Raw genomic sequence first — 26,484 nt, 5'->3', positions numbered from 1 at the left:
ATACTCCGATTAAACTACTATCTGTAGCATACTCCCATTAAATCACTATATTGGATTTAATAAGTATTGCGAGCGATGACAAAGTGGTAGAGCTATATTGGAATAAGAGTATTTTCCAATGCGTACATCATAATGAAATATGCATGTCGACGATAATTTGAATGCGAAAACATAGCCGTAATTTGAATGTGAACACTCAAGTACCACACATACCTGTAATTTGAATGTGAACACTTAAGTACCAAATATATTCGTAATTTCATTTAAAAACATAGCCGTGATTCAAAAACCAAACCACAATGTTTAGGCATTGAAACACAAACTTAAACACTTAAGTGCAACCCAAGAGTGAAACACCAAACTACGTTACAACCAGTCAACCACAATTCTCATATGCTATTTATTGTATCATAGACACATGCTATAATGATTGAAAGAAGATGAGGGCTTCTCACCCTTGTGTTTTTCTGCATTTTGATTTACATTTCTTTTCATAATTACTTGTCCTACTTTCTACTATATGAGGCCCTAGTATATATGCTATTATTTGATACTAGGACTACCAAATGGCATTGCATGTAGTAGCCTAATTACAATTTAGTAGAAAGTCCATTCTCTTTTCTCTTATTTTATGGCTGTCTCCATCAAATGAAGTCCAAATGTATGCTAATTACGAATAAGAAAAGAAAACAATACAAGTTTACAATTTGATATTATGAAGGTCAGTTATACAATACATAATATTTATGTTCTACCTAATCTAAGATGAGCAGCATACTTATGCTGTCATTTTCTTTTCATGTGCAGAGTACTTATGTTGTACCTAATCTAACTTAAGTAGCCATCTAACTTCTCTAAAAATAAAGTAAATCAAAATAAAAAACAAAGGCTCCATCAATAAACATGCCCCAAATCTGAAACAATTATATACCTAAGATACGTGACTTTTCTAGAAAATTTTCGACAGAGTCTCCTCTATCATTTTCAACATTTTCATAAAAGACTTGTCATAACCTGAAAATTAAAACAATGTACTTCTCAGTCATTAACCCAGCTACTTAACCGTCTCGACGAATGCCAGAGCAGTTAAATAACCGGTTGACAAAAATGAGATCACTGCAATAGAAAGACTTGAAATGCCAAAGAACTTAAATGTCTCGACTAATTACAGATCATCCAAGCACCTCGTACAAAGCCATTACCGAAAACACAAATTAAATATATACTTATGTGTCTGATAGCTATCAAAAGGTTTACATCATTAACAAATGGTACTTACTATACAACTTTCAAAAAGAGAAACAAAAGAGGTCCAAAGATAATACCTAGGGACCTTCTGAGTTCTGATGGTACTTACATCAGAACCCTCCAATTGGTTTGTATAACACACATGTTCTGGATACTAAAAAGCATACTCCATCTAAGAACTAATACACGATATCCAACTTGTGACATTACAATTGATATGTCAAAAGTAACCTCTAACAAAAAGAAAAAGTTTCTTGTAATTACCTATAACTCTACCCCACATTACCTACAATGGTACCACATCAACTATCCAACATTACACCTCCATTACACAACTTACATAGATATGGACATAAGTTATAAAGTTGTATCATCCAAAAACAAGTTTTATTCCCAAGCTTAGCAACCTAGCTCTCATTCCTGTAACAATTGCCTCTTTGACCTAGTTACTCTGACAGGTGCTTGTTCTTTTACATTCTGCTGCACTGGTACTGCTTCCTCCTGCTGTACTGGTACCGGTTCACGGGATCCCAACACTACTACTGTGTCAGAGACTAATGGAAGTGTAGCACCTAAGGGAGCAAGACATGGAGGCATAGTCAGAGACCTAATGTGAACTAGTATAATGTGCTATACAGCTGAAGCTAGGTCGTACAAGAACAATCTTACATAAGGAATTACAAGCTATTCTTAATGGCTTGAAATTGTGTATACTACCAGGTAGGTTAAAAATGCCATGGTCTGTTAAAAATGAGGCGATAGAGATTTGGGAGTTAATGCAACAGCCTAGCTAAGTGAAGGTTGTTAATTTTTTTTAAAAAAAGTCTAATAGAGCAGCTGACTTTTCAGCCTCCCTAAGGGATCTAGAAAGGAAAGATAGATCTTACATGTAGTAATACTGTTTATGTAGGAAATAGAAATAGGTTGTTATTAGCACGAAAACATAAAATATTCATTAAGTGTTAGTAGAGTTTCACCAAGTTTTGTCGGCAATGCATTTGTTTCCTTCGAAGTCTTCTTTTTCTGTGGGTATTTTCTTTGATACTTTCAGTATTCCACGGTGACGTTGTAATCAGGTTGGAGGAGCTCTGAAAATATTTTGAATTCATGTCATTACCACTTGCAATAATAAGATGCTTCAGAGTAGTGTGTCTTATAAAAGCCCCACGCCGTGACGCTAACAATCTCATTATGAAATTTAAAATTAATATTGGTTAGACAAACTACCTGGAGTGACATCAAGTGAAGAATGTCTGGGTCGTCGGCGCAGACAAGTTTTATTTGGGAGGCCATCTTTAATTGCTTGGATTTCTCTCTGTTTGTCCATATGTGGCTTCTTCTTCATTGGACCAACTAGATAGGGAAATAATAAACATTTTAGATGATAAGTCCTCAAGTCCTTATACCTTATAAAAATTTCTAGAAAAATTTAACTTTCATGATACACAAATAGATAAGGATGATAAGACACTATCGACTTACCATCCATTCCACAATCCCCGGTGCTTTCCACAGTAGTCACAACAGGAGGTGGACTTTGTGGATGACAACCTGTTGAACCTGCTGCCTCATCGATGGAGATTGGAGCTGTTTGCTCAATCGTCTCGGACCTCGATCTTTTTCACCAGAACATCTATATATGCCACAAAATGATATATATTAAAAAGGCAGATGAAATGGGCGTATATAAAACATCTTCTATTTAAAGAAATTCACACTCTATAAAGCAACAACTTCTATTTTAGCATTCTCTACATAATCTTATAACATCACTTAATTAACTCCCCATAATTGGTCCATGTAAAGACAAGAGCAGGAGTACTTTTGTTTTTTAATTTATCAAGGCAAATTCAAACTTTGAAGATGGTAATAAAAATACATTAAAGTTGCTACGACGAACATACTTCCTTCTCCTCTCTCCAGTGTGCCTTTCGTGTCCACAGAAGTAGGGTATAACACCCTATGTTTTAGTTCTCTTATTTTCATAATAATAATAATAATGAATAATATATAAAATAATATAGGATAACTATCAGTTAAGGATAAGAGTCCCGTAACTAATAGATAAGGGTTGTCCTTGTTTTTCGGTGAGTTTTCTCACGTAGAGTTTTGGGAAAAAACACAAATGAGGGTTTTAGAAAAAAGAAAATGGGAGTTTTCTTGTGCCAGAAAAAGGAAGTTTTTCGGTAGCTGGTTGATAGTCGGGATGGCGCTAAAGGTGAGTAGCTATTTTGCTATTTCACGGAGTTATAGTTTTCGTGATATCGGATTATCTTGGTCTAATGTTTACTTTTTTTTATCATTCATTATATTGTTTTATTCGACGTCGTGGTGTCGAGTGGTTAAAACTCTTTGGAGCTTTGTTCATGGAGGCGCCAGCCCATGAATCCTACGGCCATTATATTATGTTGTTGGGTTTTGGGGTATTTTGTTGGTTGAAATTGGTTGATGGACGTCGGGAGGTAGGATTGGGAACTGTTGGAGCTTGAGAAGGTTTTAATGGCGAGCACGCCATTCTTGTGATCTTGGGGTGGGGGCGATTTTGTAGTTTGAAATGTTTATGATGTTGTTTTTGGGTTGGATTTACGTTTGGTTGAGTGGGGGCTTGACAGAGGTGCTGTTGAAGCTTGGGTGACCATTAATGGTGGCCGAAAATTGTAGATCTAGGTTGAGAAGAGTTTTGATTTACTAATATTTGTTGTTTTCATTTTCATTAAAGTTGTATGGGTTGGTATGGGGATCGAAACCGTGGGGTCAAAATGGGTGGTCGATCGGAATTGGTAAAATTTTGGACAAGATGACCTTTGTTCATCTTAGTTGGGCCTTGGGCCTTGGTTGGTTTTGTTTTGGGCCGGCTATTTTGTTTGGTTAGGCCGGTTTGTTTTGTTTTGATTGGGCCCGATTAGGTTCTAAATTGTTGGGCCAATTCTAATATTTGTTTTGTTGGGCCAGTTTCATTTGTTTTGATTGGGCCGGTTTCAGTTTAATTTTCGGGCCGAATCCAATTATGTTTTGGGCTAGTTCAGTATAAGTTTTTGGGCCAGTTTCTAATATTGCTTGGGGCCTGTCCATTGGACTTAATATAGATCTAATTGGGTCTTTCAACATTTAAACTTTCGGGTTTTAAGGTTTGGGCTTGGCCAGTTGGGTCCGAACCATGACCTTAGTCACGAGCCCATGAGCCATTCATTTTGACCTTAGCCATGAACCATGGCTATGACCCTGAACCTGTTGAATATAGAAACGACAGTTTGACTTTGACAATGAGGTGTTGACTTTGACCAGAGTTGACTGTTGACCAGGGTTGACTTTGACCCGTTGACCCAATTTGACTTTTTAACTCGGATTATGATTTGGGCTATTAGGATAAGTCTAGGGCTTTTTGCATGCTTGGCTTTAAGCTAAGACCTTTATATATACGTGTGTATGTGTATTAACTACTATGTGTTTTTGTGGTATTTTATGATATGCAACGTTATGACACTAAGACATCCCTGAAATTAATAACGCGTAAATAAAAAATACAAGAAATCAAGATACTCCTTCGTTCTCTGAAATGATATATGTAATAACGTTCAATAATGCGTAAAAAAATTTAACGCACTCTTTTAGAACTCTCCACGCCTCAAGTTTTGGAATTGAGGTTATGACTGTTGATGTCATAGGTTAGGTGGGCATTTATTGAATGTGCCATAAATGGCCCGTTAGCGTTATCTATGGGTATTCATTGAATGTGTCATGAATGACCCGGGTATTCATTGAATGTGCCATGAATGACCAAATTCTTTGGACTGCCCTAGAGAGGAACTAAGGTATTCGCCTTGCGGGTTAGTTGTATTCCTTGAGTGTACGGGAATGTAGAGTTGGGTATTCCTTGAATGTGACGGGAATGACCTAAGGTATTTAGGCACTAAATGGTGAGTGTATAAGAAAAGAAATTGATTATTTGATAAGAGAAATTGATTTGATTATGCGAGTGTATTTGGGCTTGCATTGGAATACCTATAGGATATCTACACATATTATATAGAAGTTCTAACTTTCTTTTGCAGGAGGGTAGGACTTAATAACATTTTGTGCAGGGACGCGGTCCTACCCTTATACAGCAGTGGATATCGGTAAGTTTGAATTAAATGATTTAGATATTAAAACGAGTATTGGAATGAGTTAATATAATGGAAGTTTTGCTTGGGAAGAAACTATGCCGGTTGAAATGACGGAACTACCTGTCTTCCAAGCTGAGAATGATTAAGTTATGGGAAAATATAACATGATTGTTTGGATAATTAAAGTATGATAATGTTTATATGTGGTTAGTCTACTCATACCAGCAAATTCCATTTTGCTGACCCATGTTTGCTTTGTTTTGGTAGCGTGGGTGTGTTCTTGGGTTTCTGGTGGGTGGAAAATGGCGTGTGATTTGGATTCTCGCCTGGAGCAGTCCGGGAGTTTAGTTTATTAGGTCTGATCTTTTGGAAGGATGTAATAACGTAGGTTACATTTTTATATGACATGAGAATACGATGTTGGAAATTGTTATTCTTAAAGTTTGTTTATGTTTGTATTGGGATGGAAGAAAGTTTTTAATAAAGTGATTGTTGAGGAATTCGGAGATTTTTGTTGTTAAGTTGATCCTGTTGTGATGTGGGTTTTAGGTTTTGACATGTGTTGTATCCCCCCGTCATAGCCTGGGTTTTTAGACAATTGAACCAAGTGATGGTTGAGATATTTATATTTTAATTATTCATTTTTTTTAATTGTTTAGAAATTTGGGCTGTGACATAGGGAGTGCTTTTGTGCTGCAAAAGGCAAACATGGCTAGGGCCCAGGAGTGAAGAGTGACGACACCTTACTTCATTGGAAAACCCTATTTGTCACACCCTCCCATGATTTTGAACACATAACCCCTGAACTCCTCGCTAAGAGCATCTCCATTAACCTCTAGTGAAATTGTCTTTTCATAATTATAATTGTAATTGTTTATTGATTTTAATTATTATACACATACATTACTTTATAATATAATAAAACGCGGGAAACACGTTGCTTAATACTTGTTCTCGGTCACTTTTAGTGGATTCTTAGCTTTGACATAGCACCAACCTTGGATAACATGTAAAAGCCTCAAAGGTGTTCTTATGTCACGAGAAACCGCATCCAACACGCCCTGTGTTATTTTTCCAAACTTATTTTTAATGGAGTTATTATGCACACAACCAAGTTTCGAATTTTTAATAGAGCCCAGATTAGGTGATCATGAGACTGTAGAAACTACATAATTCTCTACAAAACATGCACATCACATGAAATGAAAATGAAAATATCGAAGACCTGTTTGGTGAAGAAACTACGTATACATTCCAGTCCAAACATTATTTTTTGGGTGCCCATAAAACCTTATTGATGAACCCTTTAAATTTTGATCTTTTGGAAGTCTAGTCTACCTACTAATGCAAACTTGCAAAAGTCAGGACCTTTATCCACTTCTTTAATTAAGTTAAGTTAATACAAGTTCGGGTGTACTAAACCTTAATTTAAAAAAAAAAAAAAAAAAAACTGCATCATTAATAAATGAGGTTGAAAACATGTTTACCTTCACGCATGTCTTGCATATCACATTATGTATGTACTGAGGTGATAATATTGTCAACCGGACTCGAAGAAGTATCTGCATAACCAATTATCGCAAATTCCAGCCCGTAAGCATCAATGATAATTATTACTTTGGAAATTCAATTCTTTGATTCCTATATGTATTTAAACAATTCCAGGTTACCATTACGTATTTCTGGCTCGACTTGGGGATGACCACTAGCAATGCCTCCTTTAACATTCTCTACACATCAGTTCAAATATATGTTTATTCATTTACACTAAAGAGTACATCATTAATTCGATAATACTGTACATTACAACCTAAACTTACCACCACGAGAAGCAGGCAGTGTTGTAGTCAGCGGCATATTTTCATTTAACAATCGCACATTGACTGGTTCGTTTACTATATTGATCCGCTCACCTTGTTCATTGACTTCTTTGTCATCAGCGCTGTCCTCACTTTCATAAGTTGGTGCCAAAAAAGGATCAGACTCACTACTCATGTCATTGGAGCCTTCCTGAACACCACTCACACTCTCATCACAATGCATATCTTCACTTACATCATCATCACTCCCGGCTTCACCAACTCTTACTATTTCTGAATGCACGGCGAGCAAATCTTCTGGGATTACTTGTTAAGTGATACTCTCGAAGAAAGGCACAAACAATTGAGCAAGGTGGAAAGAGCGCTTCCTCTGCACCAAAACACAAAAACAAATACAGTTTTAGCTTCACAAGATATACATGGATAACTATCCACATAACAAAGGTTGAAGTTACTAGCAAGAAGAAGTTTTAAGGGAAATCTCATCATATCATAATCAAGCTACTTTCTAAAAGCATGCATTCTAAGCAAACTTCATTCTAAACAAAAACATAGTAAACACACAGAATGAATTCATAACATATTAACCTCTTCAGTCAACTTTTCCCTCAGCAATGCTTGGTGAGGGTGCAAGGGTCGAATTTGCGTGACACTGTGGCTCCTATACCACTCCAAGTAAGTAGCATGACTTGCCTCGGTGAACTCTACTTGTTCCTCCCTAGATGCGGTCAGGGCGACACCAGATTTCCCGGTCAAGATATTTCTTTGGGCGGCTTAGGGATTTAGGATCATCTCTCCACCTAGTAGGTGGATCCGGTATGTGTTGCTTCTGCCCAAACTGCCTCATGCATCTTTCTGGCATATACCTCTCTACAATGTCGAAGTGTATACGCCATGTAGATATAGGCTTCATATATGAAGCGTTCAAAGCAAACTGGGGAGCATTCACCCAAGCATCCCATGGCTGCCATATTATCTAAAATAGCAAACATCATACCAAGATTAGCATATACACTTCTTTGGCATTCACATTCACACATAAATAAGTAGTGATCAGCTCCAAACAACCTAATTGCATTGGTTTTTTACGACGTGGCTAATTTGTTTATGCATGACAGATATCAATTATAAATGCATATCGCTAATACCTAAATATCTACTTAAGACAACCATTGCATGACTAACCTTATCCGCACGTAGCGTGTCCATCTTTGCACTTAGATGCTCATACGTGAGCTTTGAAGGTCTATATTTGACGTGTTTCCACCGGCAAGAAGCTGGGAATTTAACAAAAGCAGGACACCTTGGCTGACACATACGAATCCTTTCGTAAAACCATGCCTAGAAGCAAACATCCATAATTAAAATCCAATACATAGTTAATTAATAACGAACAGTCCATAAAAGAATTTGAAGCTACAGTGTTACAACACTTACCAACAGTAGAGTTGAAGAGCCACAAACATTCAAAACAAAATTACAGTCACTTTTGCGGCCTTTGTTATTTTCTTTACGACGAAGTGATGCCCGCATGAGTGACTTGAATAGGAACGCAAGCATAGCAGTACCCCAAGCATACGAGGCACAATTCTCCGTATCGACCAGGAATGGTAGATACTTCATATGCACATGATAACCTCGGCTCTGAAAAACTGTGCTTCCAATGAGGGATAACACAAATGCAATCCGCGTTGTTGTGTTTGGCTCACACCTACTCGTCGGTAATGCGAATGTAGTTTGCAGCCCGACACAATTTCAGCGATTTCCCTCTTACCCTCGACTCACGGAGGACTTAGGCCCAAATATTTCTTACATGCTTCATGAGCCCAATTTTGAAGTTGCCCACAATTGGTTTCCCAATTACATTTAAGCCTAGAATATAGGCAACATCCTCTAGTGTAATTGTTGCTTCAAAAGTTGGAAAGTGGAATGAATTAGTCTCTGGTCGCCAATGGTCAACCAAAGCAGATATCAAGTCCTGGTCCCCATGGAACTGGTCTATTTTTCTCAAGTACTTGAAGCCCAAACCCGCAACCATTTTCTTTTGGGTTTTAGATAATATCCAGTCATTTACCTTTTGATTGTGCTCATGTGTACGGACCACTGGTCGAACCTGTTACTCATTTAGACAATTTATTGAATGTTAATTAATAGAAGCAAACTTAAAACTTATAATTAATAAATAGTTGAAGATAGCTAGTTACCTCTCCGTCCATGAGCAAAGATGATATATGATCATCTTGTAAGTATAAATGCTGCATAATTTGTAGTATGTTGTCCATGCTGTAGGGTGTAGTAAGAGGTACATTAGTAGAAAAAAGTTAGAGCCAAAATAATTAAACTAGAACAGTTCATACAAGAGATAAGAGATTAAACAAATTGCACGTTACATGGATTCAATATCTTATGATAAGGTAGTTAAAATTAATGAAGGGAAAGTAATGGCCAAATCACATATCAAAATCACATATCGAAAACAATCTTAGGCAAAGGAGTTGAATGTTCTTATTAATTGAACATTTAATAGTTGCAACATAATTTAACAAAGTTTTCGCAGATGACTTCTGCAGCTGATCAGCAAAACGCAGCCCCAATTTGAAAATGAATAAAGACATCACAAAACACAAGCAACGAGAGCATGACAACTTCTTAAATACTTCTTAGTAAGTTTCACATTAAATTGAATAGAATATAGGTGTTAGTCGATGCATTTTGCATGTTGTATAGGGAGAGAGTAAAAGTAATCTACACAGTTAAAAGATTACGCAGCTCACAGTTTAGGATAGTTCTTCTTGCACTCTAAATACTCAGAATATACCCACGCTACAAATATTGGGATAATCCCAATGAAGAATGAGACCTGCAATAAATACATATTTCCGAAACCATATCGATTCTGACTAACATATAATAAGAAAAAATGTGACAATTGACAAAGAAAGGTATTGATAGAGACTGGACGCATACACACACCCACAAAGATAGAGCATTAAAAATAATTATCATACTTATTATGTGAGAAAAGATATGTTGCAAGATCAAAATGTACACGATCTGAGAGTTATTAATGCTCTCATAATTCTTCTGTTAAGTAAATTGCCGACAGAGAAGGCAAATAGTCATCTTCTCACTATTCTTTTCTTATTTACCGCGATCAAGACAGTCATGACTTCATGGGAGTTGGGGCTACTTTGGATGTATTTTAGGTCCATAATTTGGATTTCTTACTTCCCTCAACCTAGAGTACTTTCCTCATCTCTAGTTTGAAAAAATGATGCAAGAGTAGACCAATGGGAAGAAAACGTTAATGTAAGTCCTTTTTACTCAATTTTTCTATTTTTTGGTTTGATTAAAGGAGTAGTAGCTACTCTATATATCAATGAGGATGAGATATCGTACAGTACAAAACAGACACACGAAACACAAAAGTAAGACATCAACAAGACAGACCACACAAACAACAAAATACGGCCAGAAGGTACAATACTTAAAGCTATATATCAAAGATATCCAACTAGGAAAAAAAATAGTAAAAACGGATATCTCTCTCAACTTGTGTTGCATAAGTACGGCGTGGACACAACATATCTACCCTCAAAATGCCTTGACAGCTCTCTAATTGTCTTCTCATATGACTTAGCCGTTCCCTCAAAATGCAATGACAGAGCTCTAATCGTCTTCTCATATGACTTAGCCGTTCCCTCAAAATGCAATGACAGAGTTCTAATCATTTTCTCATATGACATTGCCCTTCCCTCAAAATGACTTGACAGAGCTCTAATAGTCTTCTCATATGACATTTCCCTTCCCTCAAAATGCAATGAGAGCTCTAATTGTCTTCTCGACACAACATGGCCGAAAATGGCAATGCTTCATAAACTAGTGCCCCTCTAAGGAAAGTATTCACTGGAACCAAGCAAGAAACTATAACTCCTTCACCAATCCAGAGACTTCCAAATAAACCTCAAACAGAGAGCAAAATGACACCAAATATGCCAAGAAAATGGAGATTGAATGAGAGTGACTGGCACACTCCCCATTCGACATACACAAAGGCCTAAAGCTCGCAATCAGTTTTCTCCTCCCAAAAAGGATATCTCTAGTACGGATATTATTCTTGGTGGTACAACCAAGTAAGAAACGAGAATCAGGAAAGGACTTACCATGCACAAATTTGTGCTTCTTAGTTCTTATGGACAGAGAAGGCCTGCACAACCTTCTCAAATGACAGAAGACTCTCCTCTGAAAATCTAGCCCTTGCCCATTCTCAAACCTATACGTGAACTCCCACAAAAAGATCTTAAGACCTTGGCAAATACCGCATCCATAAGGATCAGGTGATGACCCATTAATATCTCGTTTCTATCTCTCTCCAATTCATCATTAACCAAAGCAGATTTCAAGTCCCGGTCCCCATGGAACTGGTATATTTGGGTATTAATCATCCAAACAAACATTAAATAGATTACCCAGGACCAAGGCAACTGTTATATAGGATTTTTTTACTTAACCCCCCACGAATGTACCCCCCTGCGATAACCCCCCATTTTGAAAATCATTACAGATTGTCCCCCACTCCGTCTGTTTTGTGTGTAACGTACGTTGATATTTTCCATATTGACAACTTTGCCCCTACTTCAAATTTGTTAAAACCCCCTATTTTTAACATACGTCTTTGACCATTAACCAATCTTCTGAAAAAATCAGAAAATTAGGAAAAAAATCAGAAGTTAATGAAGCTTGAAACACAAATTTATGTTAAAGTTTGTGAATTCACTATTAACTTAACATATCAAAGGAAGTAAAATCAAAAGCAATCAAGACCCAAACTATCTTAAAAAAAATCTAAAATTTAGGTCCAGGAGGAGGAGCACCACCATAATAATCCAATGGTCCATTATCTCTTCTTCTCTTCTTCTTACAACAAACAAACAACAAACTCAATACAACAAACACTACTACTCCACCAATAGCAATCCCAACCACCGTTCCAATCGATATTCCATTCGAAGACGGAGATGGTGGTGATAGCCCCGACAATGGTGATGGCGGCGAGGGTGGTGGTCTTCCAGAAACTGGCGTGGGAGGTGATGGTGGACTGCTTGTATTTCTAGGAGGTGGCAGTATGTAGAGATTGCGAAGGCATGGTCGTGGTTGGTGTCGGTGTCACCGAAGGCGGTGGAGAGCCTGCAGGCATTGTAAGAGGTGGTGGGGAGGTGGCAGGAGGTGTGGGCGGTGGTGCTGCCGTGGAGGTGGATGGAGGTGGAGAGTGGTGTTGTAGCTGGTGGTGAGGAGGTTGCATTGGGAGATGGGGTTGGTGGTGATGGTGATGTTGTTGGAGCTGGTGAAGCTCCGGGTGATGGTGTTGTTGACATTTTACAATTTGAGGCTACCTCTCAAAATTAAAGTTTGTATTGTGGGTTTTTTCTCTCTCTCAAAATTAACCCAAAATATTCCCGCTTTATAATAGGGGTAAAATGGCCAATATGAAAAATATCAACTGACGGTACTCACAAAACAGACGAAATGGGGGGCAATCAGTAATGATTTCCAAAATGGGGGGTTATCGCAAAAGGGGGTACATCCGTGGGGGGTTAAGTAAAAAAACCCCTTAAATATATTGCCCCAACTAAATCATCAACTAATTGGTCGAGTCAAAATCGACTTGACGAGTAAGGAAAATAATTTGTTTTAGTAATTGAAATAATGAAACAATGAAACAATGAAACAAAACAACCTTATAATGAGCATATAATTTTTTTTATAACAAACTTATTTATGATACGTACCATTTAATAATATCTTTCACTCCACACTTCTTTGTACATTGAGGACACTATAGATTACCCACACGAGTTAGTAGTACAAGTACAAAATAAGATTTAGAATCCACATACCGCTTCTACACAAGAAACAACAGTACAAACCCGTCGACCTCAAAGCTTTGATGCATTTTTCAAAAGATTGTTAACCAAGACAATACGAGTTTCTCAAAAAAAAAAAAAAAAATATATATATATATATATATATATATATATATATATATATATGCCCCGCTCTTAGATGGACGTCTGTTTCCGGACTTTACTTAAAAACCGAAATTTTGAAATACTAAATATACTCTCACGAAGGGTTTTCTCATGACTCGCTCCTTTTCTCTCAAGTCCAAACTTACATTACAATTTCCCTCCCTCCTGGTACTCTTTTCTCTCTCTCATGGGGTTCCTCTTCTCTCAAATTCAAGGCCTTGACCCCTGACCGCTTTATTTGTACCATGTATTTGAGTGTTTGGCTGCTTGGAAATAACCGACTTATCCATGTCTAGTAGGCTCTCTAGGCTCTTGTTGGTATCCGTCCGAACAAATTGTGCCATTGCTTGCACTATAAATTTTTATGTGCAAATCTTGGTAAGCTTGTTGTTTTGGTGGGAGTTGATCTATTTATGTAAATTTGATACTAGAAAAAATAATCTTGGCATGTTGTCGGGGTTGACGACAATTGGAATAAGGGAATTAGAGAGAGGAGGACGGTCAGAATGAGAGACTCTTCTTTGTGTTTGACGTTGGTTTGCTTTGGTTTTGTAGGAACCAAGTCTGACATTTTTGTATCTGTTTGCACAAGAGACAGCACACAACACTACAGCAGTGACCTTTTCAATTTTTTTTCCACAATCCAGCTGGTGCTCTTTCAGGGCACTGCTCAGAACAACATGTATATTTCAAATCGTTCCACAGCAAATCTATAAGTACATTAAAACACTTTAATAACCGTCTCACATTTAACAATATAAATTCATCGTTAGTAAATCCACAAATGCTGCTCCAACATTTTATCTAGGTTGGTAACTTGATCTAAATCAGAACTAAAGTGAAGTACCAATCTGTGAACTAGTATGAATTACAAAATAGATTGGGTAGATTGGAATGAAGCAGCAAGTTAAAGATGCATTTTGTTTGTTCTTTCATGAGTTTTGTTCTCATCTACGATCTAATTTCCATGTTACGTAGAGGGAACCATTTAGCTACTAGAACTTAGATCCTTTAAATCGCAATACATACAGGTGGAATCAAGAACCCAAGTTAAACTAATTACCCATGCTTCCAAGAGACATTCTTTGAGGTTTAAGTAGTTGAGGATGAAGTCCACTCCTCCACTAGCAACGAGTTAATTCTGTCTTAAAACCTATGAGCTCTGAGCTACCTTCAAAAAAGCACATTGTTGTCACAAGCACCAAAAATAAGAAGAAATAAAGAAGGGTGAAGAAACTCAAAAACCAGGGAATTGCCAACTCAGTTAAAATGATGTTAATACATCATGTTCTAGGCTGAGCGAAATATTTTTGAGGAGTTAGCGGATTTGGAGGATGACGACTTATCTAATGCAGAACCAGAATTATTTGGAGATAGAGAGTCCACGCCAGCCCCTACTAGAGTAACAATCGAGAGGTCCTCAGTACAGACTAGAGCCCAAAAGAAAAAAAATACAGCTCATCAAACAAAATCTGGAAAGAAAAGCAGGGGAAAGCCCAAAGGAAGTGGGAAGAGGAAAAACCACTAAACTCTTTAAATGATTAAAGCATGCAGCTGGAATGTAAGGGGTCTAAATGGGAGTACAAAGGCAGCACTGATAAACAAGTTTATTTTGGAAAATAAGATTCGATGTATGGGGATACTAGAAACAAAGGTAAAAATGGATAAGTTTAGTAGTATAGTAGAGAGAGTTTGCCCATCATGGGTGGTGGAACAATTATTCAAGCAATGAGTATGGTGGAATATGGTTTTCTTGGGATAGGAGTTATCCGGATGTGAACAAGGAGGTGGAAGGAGGCCCAGTTCATCCATTGTAAGGTGAAACTATTGCAACATGGCTTCTCCTTTTTGTCACCATGGTATATGCTAGTAAACCATAGAAATGAAAGGTTGATTACGTGGGAGGAATTGAAGACTCTTAGTGCTAGTATACAAGGACCATGGTGTGTAATGGGAGATTTCAACAATGTGTTGTTCTCACATGAAAGAGTTGGTGATATGGCTGCGTGCATCCAAGGGAGGCAGTTCGTTTGCAAACCTGTTTGAATGTGGCGGGACTCTTTGACCACTCGCTTCGGGATGCTTTTATACATGGAATAGTGGAGGGATAGTGTAAGAAAATGGTAAAAAATAGACAGATGCCTAATAAATGCTGCATGGACTTCAATAAGGCTGGCAACAAAGGTGGAATTCCTAACGCAAGGAGTTTCAGACCATTGTCCAGTGGTAATGACTTTTCTCTCTACAGTCAGAAGTCACCCCCCTTTTCGATTTTGTAACTCTTGGATGCTCCACCAAGAGTTTGAGGAAACTTTGAAAGGTTGTTGGGACATAACGGATCATGGCAGTCCAACCTTTATGCTAACTAGAAAATTGAAGAGTTTGAAAGAAGTGTTAAAAGGGTGGGCAAGAACCTTTTGTCATGATACACAGAAGCTAGTAATAGATACAAGAGCTGAATTGGAGTCAATACAAGTTAGAATGCAACAGCACCCGCAAGATAGTTCTCTCAGTGCCCAAGAGTATCTCATTAGAATGAAGTTGTGTGATCTGCTCAAGCTGGAGGAGGCTGACATACTACAGAGAACAGATATAGATTGGATGGAGTTTGGAGATAAATGCAGCAGTTTTTTCTTTAACGCTCTCAAGGAAAAGAAGAAGAGAAGTCAAATATGGGAGATCCACGGACATACAAGGAATCGAGTAAGAGAGGAAAGGAACCAAGAGTTTGAAGCTTTCTGCAGATACTATAAGGACTTACTTGGGGTGACTTCTAGCACCTCGTGTGGGACAAATTTTCTGAAGAGTTTGAATGTTGTGGAGGTAAGCAATACCTCACGCCAGTTCTTAGAGTTCTTAGAGTCCTTTATTTGGTATGGAGGAAATAAGTCACGAGATAAATGCTTGGAGGCTTTATTTGGTATGGAGGACAATAAGTCATCGGGAAACTGATGGATTTAATGCTTGATTTTCTTGAAGAGGTGTTGGGATACTATTGGTGAGGACTTCATTAAAGCTATAAAGCATATATTCGCGATAAGCGGTTATTTGGAGGTATCAACTCCACTCTCCTTTGTCTTATTCCGAAAATGAAAAATGCTTTAAATGTTAGTGAGTTTAGACCTATTGCCTGCTGTAATGTTATATACAAATGTGTATCAAAGGTACTAACAAACAGGTTGAAGACATGCATTCCATCATTAATCTCAAGCTCCCAATCGGCATTCATTCCGGGGAGATCTATTCAGGACAACCTCCTTCTTGCCCATGAACTTCTCAGAGGATACACAAGGAAGAAAGGGCAGAAAAGATGTGCAATTAAGCTTGACATCAAGAAAGCTTATGACTCAGTCTCATGGCAAGCACTTGAAGCTATTCTACAGAAATTCAGATTCCCCCCCAGTGTTTATTGAATGGCTGTACATGTGTTATGCATCTCCTGTCTTCTCCGTGATGGTAAATGGGACACCGGAAGCGGTACTTTCGCGGGGAGGCGAGGGCTTCGACAAGGTGACCCAGTTTCACCTTATATGTTTGTGCTTATTATGGAAGTTTTGAGTTATTTGCTCCAGCAAGGGCTTCGAGGAAAATAAGATACAAGCCCACTCAAAATGTAAAAACTGGCTATCTCTCACCTCTGCTTCCCGTGATGATGTGTTCCTCTTTTGCAAAGGAAACATGGAGTCTATCCTAGCAATCAAGGATAGCCTAGCCTCCTTTCTCTCAAGCGGGGGCTCCGGGCCTCAGATTATCTTAACAAGGGGTATGGATGAAGAGGAAGGGGAAGTACTAGCAGCTGTAATGAACATCTCCTTAGTCTCTCCACCGGTTACATACCTAGGCCTCCCCTTACAAACATCAAGGCTGGGTATAAAGGGACTGATTGCCTCTCATTGAAAAGATCACGAGTCGAATATCGAATTTGGAAGAATAAAGATTTGAATAGAAAGCGGTGATACGACTAGTGAAGTCGTGTCTATCCTCTTTTCAAACATATTGGGCAAAGACTTTTATTTTGCCTAAAGCAGTTTTGGAAAAAGGTGGGTAAGATATGCAAATGATTTCCGGGCAGGGACCAAACATGGCAAAAAGATGCACCACTCGAGTCATGCAACTCTCAGGAAGGAAAAATAACAAGGGGGACTTGGGTTGATAGACCCAAAACTATGGAATCAAGCAGCATACTGTGGACTAGTCTTCAAACTGGTACAAAGGTCAGAGAACTTGTGGGTGAAATGGACATGGGAACATCACATCAAGCAAAATCATTTTTGGACAATGAAGATACCTCAGGACTGCTCCTGGGTCTGGAGAGGGATACTGAAGCACCGTGAAGTCTCATGGAAATATGTGAGGTACGTCATTGCAAATGGAAATGCGACAAGTTTCTGGCATGACCCCTGGTGCTCGAGCCCTCTCTTTCTAAATCAACAAGCTAAAACACTGCTAGTTGGCACAGTCAATCTAGATGCGAGAGTAGCTGATGTAATCTCGGATGGCTGTTGGTCGAGGACTATTACAGAGTTACCTGACAGCGAAGTGAAGAAGTGGATCATGGGAACCGAGATTAATTCCTTCATAAGTTCAGATCAGGTCATTTGGACTCCGACAAGTTCTGGCAATTTCTCAATCTCCTCAGCTTATGCAGCGCTCAAAGATGTGCGAACCAAAGTCAAGTGGTACAAGATAGTATGGGGCAAGCTTTCGGTTCCTAGACATTCCTTTACAATGTGGCAATTATTCTCAGGGGCCCTTCCTACACAAAACAGACTAAAGGTAAAGAAGGTGATTCAACGTTCTCGATGCTTCTTATGTGATGGCCATGAGGAGAGCTCGGCCCACTTATTCTTTGACTGCTCGTACTCGAAACTAGTGTGGCAAGGTATGAAAAAAGCAATGGGATTATCAGAACTGGTTCGCAGCTCACACGCCGAAGTGGTACCGACTCATGTTCCTCCTCGTAGAACAAATACAACTACAACCCGAAGTTAGGGGCTCATATTTGCGGCGGTTCAAGCAATATGGAATGAGAGGAACTGGAGATTGAAAAAGCAGCGGTATAGAACTTCGATCTTTGTCGGTTCGGCGTTGAATAGAATGAAAATCTACTTGGGGAAGAAAACGGAGACGGTGAAAGAGGATGTGCAGATCTCGAGGCGTTGTTGCTGAATTTGGGTATTGGAGCTAAGTTCAAACATAAGGAGGAGAAGTGGGTGCGATGGCAGAAATCGATAAGGATATCCCTACTCTTAACTCTAATGGGTCTGCGGGGGTGGGAGAGCGGGGTTATGGAGGAGCTTTGAGAGATTGTAATGGAAAGGTTCGACTTGCATATAGTGGAAGTTCAACAAGACTATCGGTTTTATACCGGGGAGCTCTTTGGGGGTCGAGAAAGGGCTTGAAGGTGCGAGGGAACTAAACGTCTGAGAGAGTTGAAGTCGGTCAGATTCTTTGAGAGTGATCCACATTATGAACAAGGCGGAGGAACCACCGTGGTGCTTGTAGAAACTTGGTGGCACAAATATGGGCATGCGAGAGAATAATTTTGAGGAAGTAATCTTTAAGCATATTTTTTAGAGAAGGAAATCATGTGGCTGATTATTTATCAAAAGTTAATAGGTCCTTGTGTAATGATATTTTGTTCTTTATTCCCCCCATGGATCAAAAACTCAATGTACTGATCAAAGGGGATAAGGAAGGAAAACTGTACTTGTGTTCTTGAGTATATAAAAGGTTGGGGCATCCGTAACCCCTAGCTATTTCAAAAAAAAAAAAAAAAAAATACATCATGTTCACTGAGACTAATATTTGCTAATTTTTCTTGGATGAGAAGTGAAGAGGATTGGTCAGATCTCGCTATTACATTCCACATGAGAGATATTTTGGCTGGTCCAGCAGAAACATGAAACCTTGGGCCTAGCATGAAGAGCAGAAGTGAGCTAGATAGTAGATTTCTGGAATCTACTGCTACACGAGGCACTATATTCGGATTCATGAAGTTGAGGAATGGCAAGGAGATATTACTAGCTTCTTCCATTAAGAACAAGAATAGACATACTGTCCTCGTATAATTGCTCTGGATTCCACCTAGCAATCATTAGTTCCTCAACAGAGTAATGCTCAAACAAGAACATGAGATTGAATCAAAAGCACTATTCCTGATGTGAAGAACCAACACTATTCCCCATGAGAGAGAGAGAAAGAGAGTACTAGGAGGAAGGGAAATAGTCACGTAAGTTTGGACTTCAGGAGATAGAAGGAGCGAGTCATGAGAAAACCTTTCATGAGAGTATATTTAGTATTTTGAAATTTTAGCTTTTAAGTAAAGTCCGTAAACGGACGTCCGTCTAAGAGCGGGGCTGATATATATATTTGGAGTACAATCTCTAATTGTTTCCACAGCTAATTCAATGCTAAAAACACAAAAATCAAAACAAACTAAACTTAAACCAATAAAACTCAAACCTCTGACCTCTGACCTGAAAACCGAAACATTTAGTGGAACTCCCTATACCAAATTCATCCAAATTAGTGTTCCCAAAAACAATCCCACCACATTCCCTCACTTTCTTAACTACCGTGGCATCAAAAGCCGTGACTCCCCATCCTCAAAACACTGTTTTTTGGTGGAATGGAGATAGAGGGTGGATGTACCATTGGACTCAGCCTAAGAGAATTTTTTTATCCTCTTTTTTATAATACACATATTTTAAAATATTCCTAATAAGAGACCGTATCCAAATCCTTTAAGGTTTGGAATCAAGCCTGACGTATCTCTTAATTCATTTCAAGAATTATTCCTCTTTCTAGGTATTCTAGGCAACTTGTCAAAGCAATAACTTTCCCTTCATTCATCCAAATGGCACACCAATTGTTAGCATGCCAGTTTTAACAGGTATTGGAAATTCAGAATAAATTATTAGAAGATACAAGTAATTACAGGTAACTTCTTAAGAATATAGTCATCTTGAGTAATATATCCTTTTACCAGAAATACCTGTAACAAGTATCTTCTTATAATTTAACAATAAGTTAGCCGTTCTTAGAAGATCCCAACAACAGGTATTTCTGGTTTCTTCTTAAGAATATAGGCATCCTGAGTTTTCTATTATCCTTTACAAGAAATACCTGGAACATGCATATCACACTGCGAGAGGAATAGCTTGAACCCATACCTGATAAAAAACATCATCATCTTCTCAAACCAAGCCTTTGTAACGTAATCACCAACGAGTTTTGGCTTCGAACAATCTAAACTACGATAACTCGTTGGTGATTACGCTACAAAGGCTTGGTTTGAAAAACGAAAGAGGTTTTTAACGATAGGGGTTCAGCTACTCCTCTTGCAATGTGATCATTGGTGAAGCCTACAAAAGGGTAAATGAAAGTAGATCTCTCTCGAAATTGCCCAAAGGATTACCTTAGCATGCCAATTTTAACAGGTATTGGACATTCAGAATAAATTATTAGAAGATACCAGTAATTACAGGTAACTTCTTTAGAATATAGTCAAAAGATCCTGAGTAATATATCATTTACCAGAAATACCTGTAACTAGTATCTTCTTATAATTTAATAATAAGTTAGCCGTTCTTAGAAGATCCCAACAACAGGTATTTCTGGTAAAGTATATTAGACTCAGGATGGCTATATCTGAGAATATAGCCACCCTGAGTCAAATATAATTAACCAGAAATACCTGTTACTGGTTTCTTCTTAAGAATATAGCCATCCTAAGTTTTCTATTATCCTTTACCAGAAATACCTGTAACATGCATATCACACTGCGAGAGGAATAGCCTGAACCCATACCTGATAAAAAACATCATCATCTTCTCAAACCAAGCCTTTGCAATGTAATCACCAATGAGTTTTGGCTTCGAACAATCCAAACTACGATAACTCGTTGGTGATTACACTACAAAGGCTTGGTTTGAAAAGATGAAGAGGATTTTTAACAGCAAGGGTTCAGGCTACTTTTCTCGCAATGTGATCATTGGTGAAGCCTACAAAAGGGTAAATGAAAGTAGATCTCCACTTGAAATTGCCCAAAGGATTACCTTAGCATGCCAATTTTAAAAGGTATTGGACATTCAGAATAAATTATTAGAAGATACCAGTAATTACAGGTAACTTCTTAAGAATATAGTCAGGAGATCCTGAGTAATTTATCCTTTACCAAAAATACCTATAACAAGTATCTTCTTATAGTTTAACAATAAGTTAGTCGTTCTTAGAAGATCCCAGCAACAGGTATTTATAGTAAAGTATATTATACTCAGGATGGCTATATCCTTTAGAAGTTACCTGTTACAGGTAACTTCTAAAAATATAGCCACCCTGAGTCTAATATAATTAACCAGAAATACCTGTTACTGGTTTCTTCTTAAGAATATAGCCATCCTGATTTTTCTATTATCCTTTTTACGAAATACACGGAACATGCATATCACTGCTTTGAGAGGAATAGCACGAACCCATACCGATAAAAACATCATCATCTTCTCAAACCAAGCCTTTGTAATGTAATCACCAATGAGTTTTGGCTTCGAACAATCCAAACTACGATAACTCGTTGGTGATTACGCTACCAAGGCTTGGTTTGAAAAGATGAAGATGTTTTTTAACAGCAAGGGTTTAGGCTACTCCTCTCGCAATGTGATCATTAGTGAAGCCTACAAAAGGGTAAATGAAACTAGATCTCCACTCGAATTTGGCCAAAGGATTACCTTAGCATGCCAATTTTAACAGGTATTGGACATTCAGAATAAATTATTAGAAGATACCAGTAATTATAGGTAACTTCTTAAGAATATAGTCAGGAGATCCTGAGTAATATAACCTTTACCAGAAATACCTGTAACTAGTATCTTCTTATAATTTAACAATAAGTTAGCCGTTCTTAGAAGATCCCAGCAACAAGTATTTCTGGTAAAGTATATAAGACTCAGGATGGCTATATTTTGCAGAAGTTACCTGTAAGAATATAGCCACCCTGAGTCAAATATAATTAACCAGAAATACCTGTTACTGTTTCTTCTTAAGAATATAGCCATCCTGAGTATTTGATTATCCCCACTTGCGAATTATTTTTCTACACTGTTCCCTATGTATATTGGATTGTCTTATTTCTTCTTTTGCTTTATAAATGTGCAACGCCCATCGGATAGTGTTCCTCTATCTCATCTCCCGCCATCCAGTTCTCATGTAAGATGAACTTTAATTAGTGCTGTACTACTATAATTGCTCATGCATTGTCCAAAAGTTTTCGTTTGGCTATATATTGTGTCGCTTAGTTAGGGGTGGTCATCGAGTCGAGCAAGCCGAGTATTGGCATGCTCAGATTCGGCTAGTGAGTTTTCAAGTCGAGTTCAAGCCGAGCTCAAACTCAAGGTCGAGCTCCACTTTGTGCTCAAACTCGACTAGTTTTGAATTACAATTAGCTCGAGCTCGACTCGTTTTACAAAACGAGCTCGAGTGAAGCTTGAGCTCGAGACTCGTAGCTCGTGAGCTTGCAATCCTTGCATCTGGAAATAGTGGCATAGGCATATCCGCATATATACTCAAAATTGTTGAATAAACCCCATTTTTGTATGATTTAAGTACAAAAGTTCCAAAAAAAACATTACATTTCAGTTTTCACAATGGAGGAAGCGCAAAATAAACCATAATTCCCTAAAACACCCCTCCCTCCTTTTAATACCTTTCTTCTTCCATTCTTGGAAACAACTGAGAGCGAGAGAAAGAAAAGAGAGAGCAGCTAAGGCAGCTACTCAAAAACTCCGTAACCCATTAACGGGTTTGGTTTGGAAGTTTTCTTCAAACCCATGTCTGAATCTCAACGTGCTCAACCACCTTTATACAAACAACATTCTTTATCATCCGACATGTATCGAGATGAAGCATGGTTAAGAAGAAGACAAAACAGCAAAAATAGAATAAGCAAAAGTGTTACAAATGATTATCTAGATGAACTTAAAACATGTATGGAGTTGGGTTTCAGATTTGATTCACCAGATTTAGATCGGAAGTTATCTGATACTTTTCCAGCTTTGGAGTTTTACTTTGCTATTAACACACAATATAATAACAGCGTGTCTAAAATCCCATCTCCATGCTGTTTTTACCTTGTGGATTACCTTGTGGGTTCATAAACATTACATTTCAGTTTACCTTGTGGTTTAATATGTTTATGGTCGGGTATTTTTCTTGATCATATATGATATATAGAATTTTTTTTTTAATAAAATAACGAGTAGCTCGCGAGCTACTCGACTCAAACTCGAACTTGAAACGAGCCTAAAACTAAGCTCATATTTGACTCATATTTTTTCATGAGCGAGCACGAGCCGATCTCAAAATGAGTCGAGCACCGAGTCTTCTGATGAGTCCGACCTTACGCTTAGTACTTCTCCATGTGGGAAAACAAAGTTTTAGTTTCATTGCGTATCTTTTTACGTTCGTTATTTCTGCTGGATAAGGGTAAACGTCATCTAATGAACCATTCTAGGAATCCTTAGGACAAGAAAACAACTTTTTTTGTTCCAGTCCAAGATAGACTCTACCTGCAACCACCTACTCCTCAACAACCTACTTCATTGGTTATGTAATTCGGTAACTCTTACTAACTTCCAACTCTTTCAGATAAAGCTTTTTTTTCTTTGTGTATATACTTTGTAAAGACAGATTACTCTTGGTTTTAAATGGGAGATATTACTGCCATTTGACATGGCATTTCTTTAACTATTAACCTACTAGGAGAACCTTAGCATTCACCTCCCTCACTTCTAAATGTGTTTGGGTAACTATGTATGTAAGCTCATAGTCTTAGAATTAATTTTTTGCATTTAGTTTACATCGGTTTATACTCATGTTCCTAGACGATTTTTTTTTTTGAATATTCTCTTCCTAAATACATGGCCCTCCACACCCATGTATGAAAATTAAACTCAAGTGCTGCTTGTGTGTGCTCTACTTTTTTCGAGGAAGAAAAGATAGGGCCTAGAACACCCAAGTGGTGCCTAGAGTGAGACTAGAATCCATATTTATTTTCTCTGTTAGCCGGCCCTAAGATTGTGGGGACCCTAGGCCAACTCTTATATCGAGGGCCTTGTAAAACCCAAAAAAGTCCAGTAGAAAAATCATTATGCAGATTTTTTTAAGAACATTAATTAATTTTATATCTCTTCTACCATCAAAACATGGTAACCTTATGTTTTCATAGCTCCAACCCAAGTTCAACTCCCTCTGTATGCATTTTGCCACACAAATAACAAAGTGAAACAAAACTGAGCCTAGTATGTACTGTAGGTAGCCTTGAGTGGGGGCCTTTTCATTGGTCTATTATATGGGGGCCCTAGGTATGTACTACTTATGCTGCCTACCCCTCAGAGCTGCCTCTGAGTGTTATATTACATGCAACTCTCTGGACTTTCCTTTTTATCCATACATTTATGCCTTAACTTTAATTAGTCTTAGGAACGACTAGGTGTAATTGTAATCCAAAAATAGAAAATTGATAAAATAAACTAAGCTATTAACTAAACTATTAACCGAACTATTAATATGATTTCGATTTAAAAAATTGACAAAATAAACTAACAATTGTTTGCTTTTCATAAAAGATAAATTAAGAAGAAACCAAAAATAAAAAAAGAAAAGGCTTGTACACTTCAATTGTGTAGAGGGTGAATACTTGTAATGCTCACCCTCACTCATATTTCTAACTCCGCCACTGCATTCAAAATATAAAAATGAACATAAAAGAACACTGGAAATTACCTGGTCTTGAGGCCAAAGCCGTCTCCAACCAGAAAATGAATACGACAATTTGCAACAAATTAATTTGGGGGGTTAAAATCCTATAAAAGTGAGAAACAAAAGAAATCAGTGAACAATGGGGTTGTAATTGATAGGGTTATATACTAAAAGCATTACTTTTGTATTAACTCTAATTTTTTTTATATTTTGAATCAGAATCATATGGGCAAATGTTATGCATATTATATATGTTATTAGTTATATGCATGTGTCTAATACTTTATGTTATAGATGATATGGTGTGAACACACAGAAGATCATATCATCAGTACCTTATAAAGTATAAGTAATCGTTTCACAACCTAGATGGATTTGGACAAACCATTAATGCGGTTGTAGTATAATCTCGGTATTAGTCTATCTTGACTATAGGATTATACTAGTACACTTTGTGTGTATTGAGCAGGACCAAGTGAGGTTGTTTCTCTTTATCTTGACTATATAAGAGAACAAACACGCCTTTGTTATTATGGATGCTTGTCGTCCTAATCGGATATAATAATGGGCACTTACATGCATTGTACATTGCTTTAAATCATCAATGAGTGAGATTCATTTGTGAATCAACAAACTCGATGGATTGGGTAATGACATTGTATGTAAGGTGTCTTTATTGATTATAGAAGAAGGAATCCGTAATGTCTGTTGATTATAGAAGAATCCGGTCCCCAAGAAGTCGGGTTGATGATGTCTCCTTGAGGGCTCTCAAAAGATTGTCATGTAAACCCCGCAGGTGGATTTATTCGACATGACAATGAGGTTGAGTGGTACTACTCAAGGACATAATAAGTTGATTAATGTAGTTGTCGGTAACTTGACTTAATCAGCGGACATTCGATATCTTAAACACGGGGAGATCAACGAGCATATAATATGGAGCCCATAAACGTGACGCGTAATTTGGGATTAGAGGTGGTAGCAACAATGGCCTTTAGTGGAATAAGCCATTTGTTGACGGACTTGAGCGTGTGTTGTGTTCAAGGGAACATGGGAAGCCCAACCGTCAGAGGCCCAACCCTAATTTCTCCTCATGGTCCCTGTTGTAGCCTATAAATAGAATAATCTCTCTCTGGCCGAAATTCACTATTTATTGTTCTGAAAAAGAGGCAAGAAAAGTAGGTCTGAATTCATTTCTGATCTTAAGAGAAAAAAGGGGATTGGTAGATCGTTGTCCACACAACGTCCAATTTATTCTAAAGGAATACACCAGAAGATCAAGGGGTTGATTGTTGATTTTGGATTTGATAAAGCTTGGATTCTCAGAGTTATCTAAATCAGATTCAAAGGTATGTTATCTATTCAAAATCGTGGACACCCATTAATTCCGCTGCGCGTGGTGTTCGCGGTTTGTAGAAATAGTCATTCTGAAATAACGGTTCTTACAGTAATACCTACTTGAATTGGTAGAGGATCGCGCAAGAAATATTAGGAGACGAAAGTTTGAAGAGGCCTGAAACAAAG

The 26,484-nt window shown here is 37.8% G+C and overlaps 1 protein-coding gene across 1 annotated transcript; it reads left to right on the top strand.

Annotated features, from left to right (window-relative positions):
* The first annotated feature begins 17,481 nt into the window (after positions 1 to 17,481).
* On the top strand, positions 17,482 to 18,195 carry LOC147504804 (uncharacterized). Its single transcript, XM_086605367.1, has one exon. It carries the CDS (start codon positions 17,482 to 17,484, stop codon positions 18,193 to 18,195), a length of 714 nt encoding a protein of 237 aa, XP_086461493.1.
* The last annotated feature ends 8,289 nt before the right edge of the window (positions 18,196 to 26,484 follow it).

The sequence above is a fragment of the Coptis chinensis genome, chromosome 4, assembly GCF_015680905.1.
Source record: "Coptis chinensis isolate HL-2020 chromosome 4, ASM1568090v1, whole genome shotgun sequence".
Taxonomy (NCBI): domain Eukaryota; kingdom Viridiplantae; phylum Streptophyta; class Magnoliopsida; order Ranunculales; family Ranunculaceae; genus Coptis; species Coptis chinensis.
The sequence above is the reverse complement of the archived record's forward strand: the minus strand, read 5'-3'. Positions and strand labels throughout refer to the sequence as shown.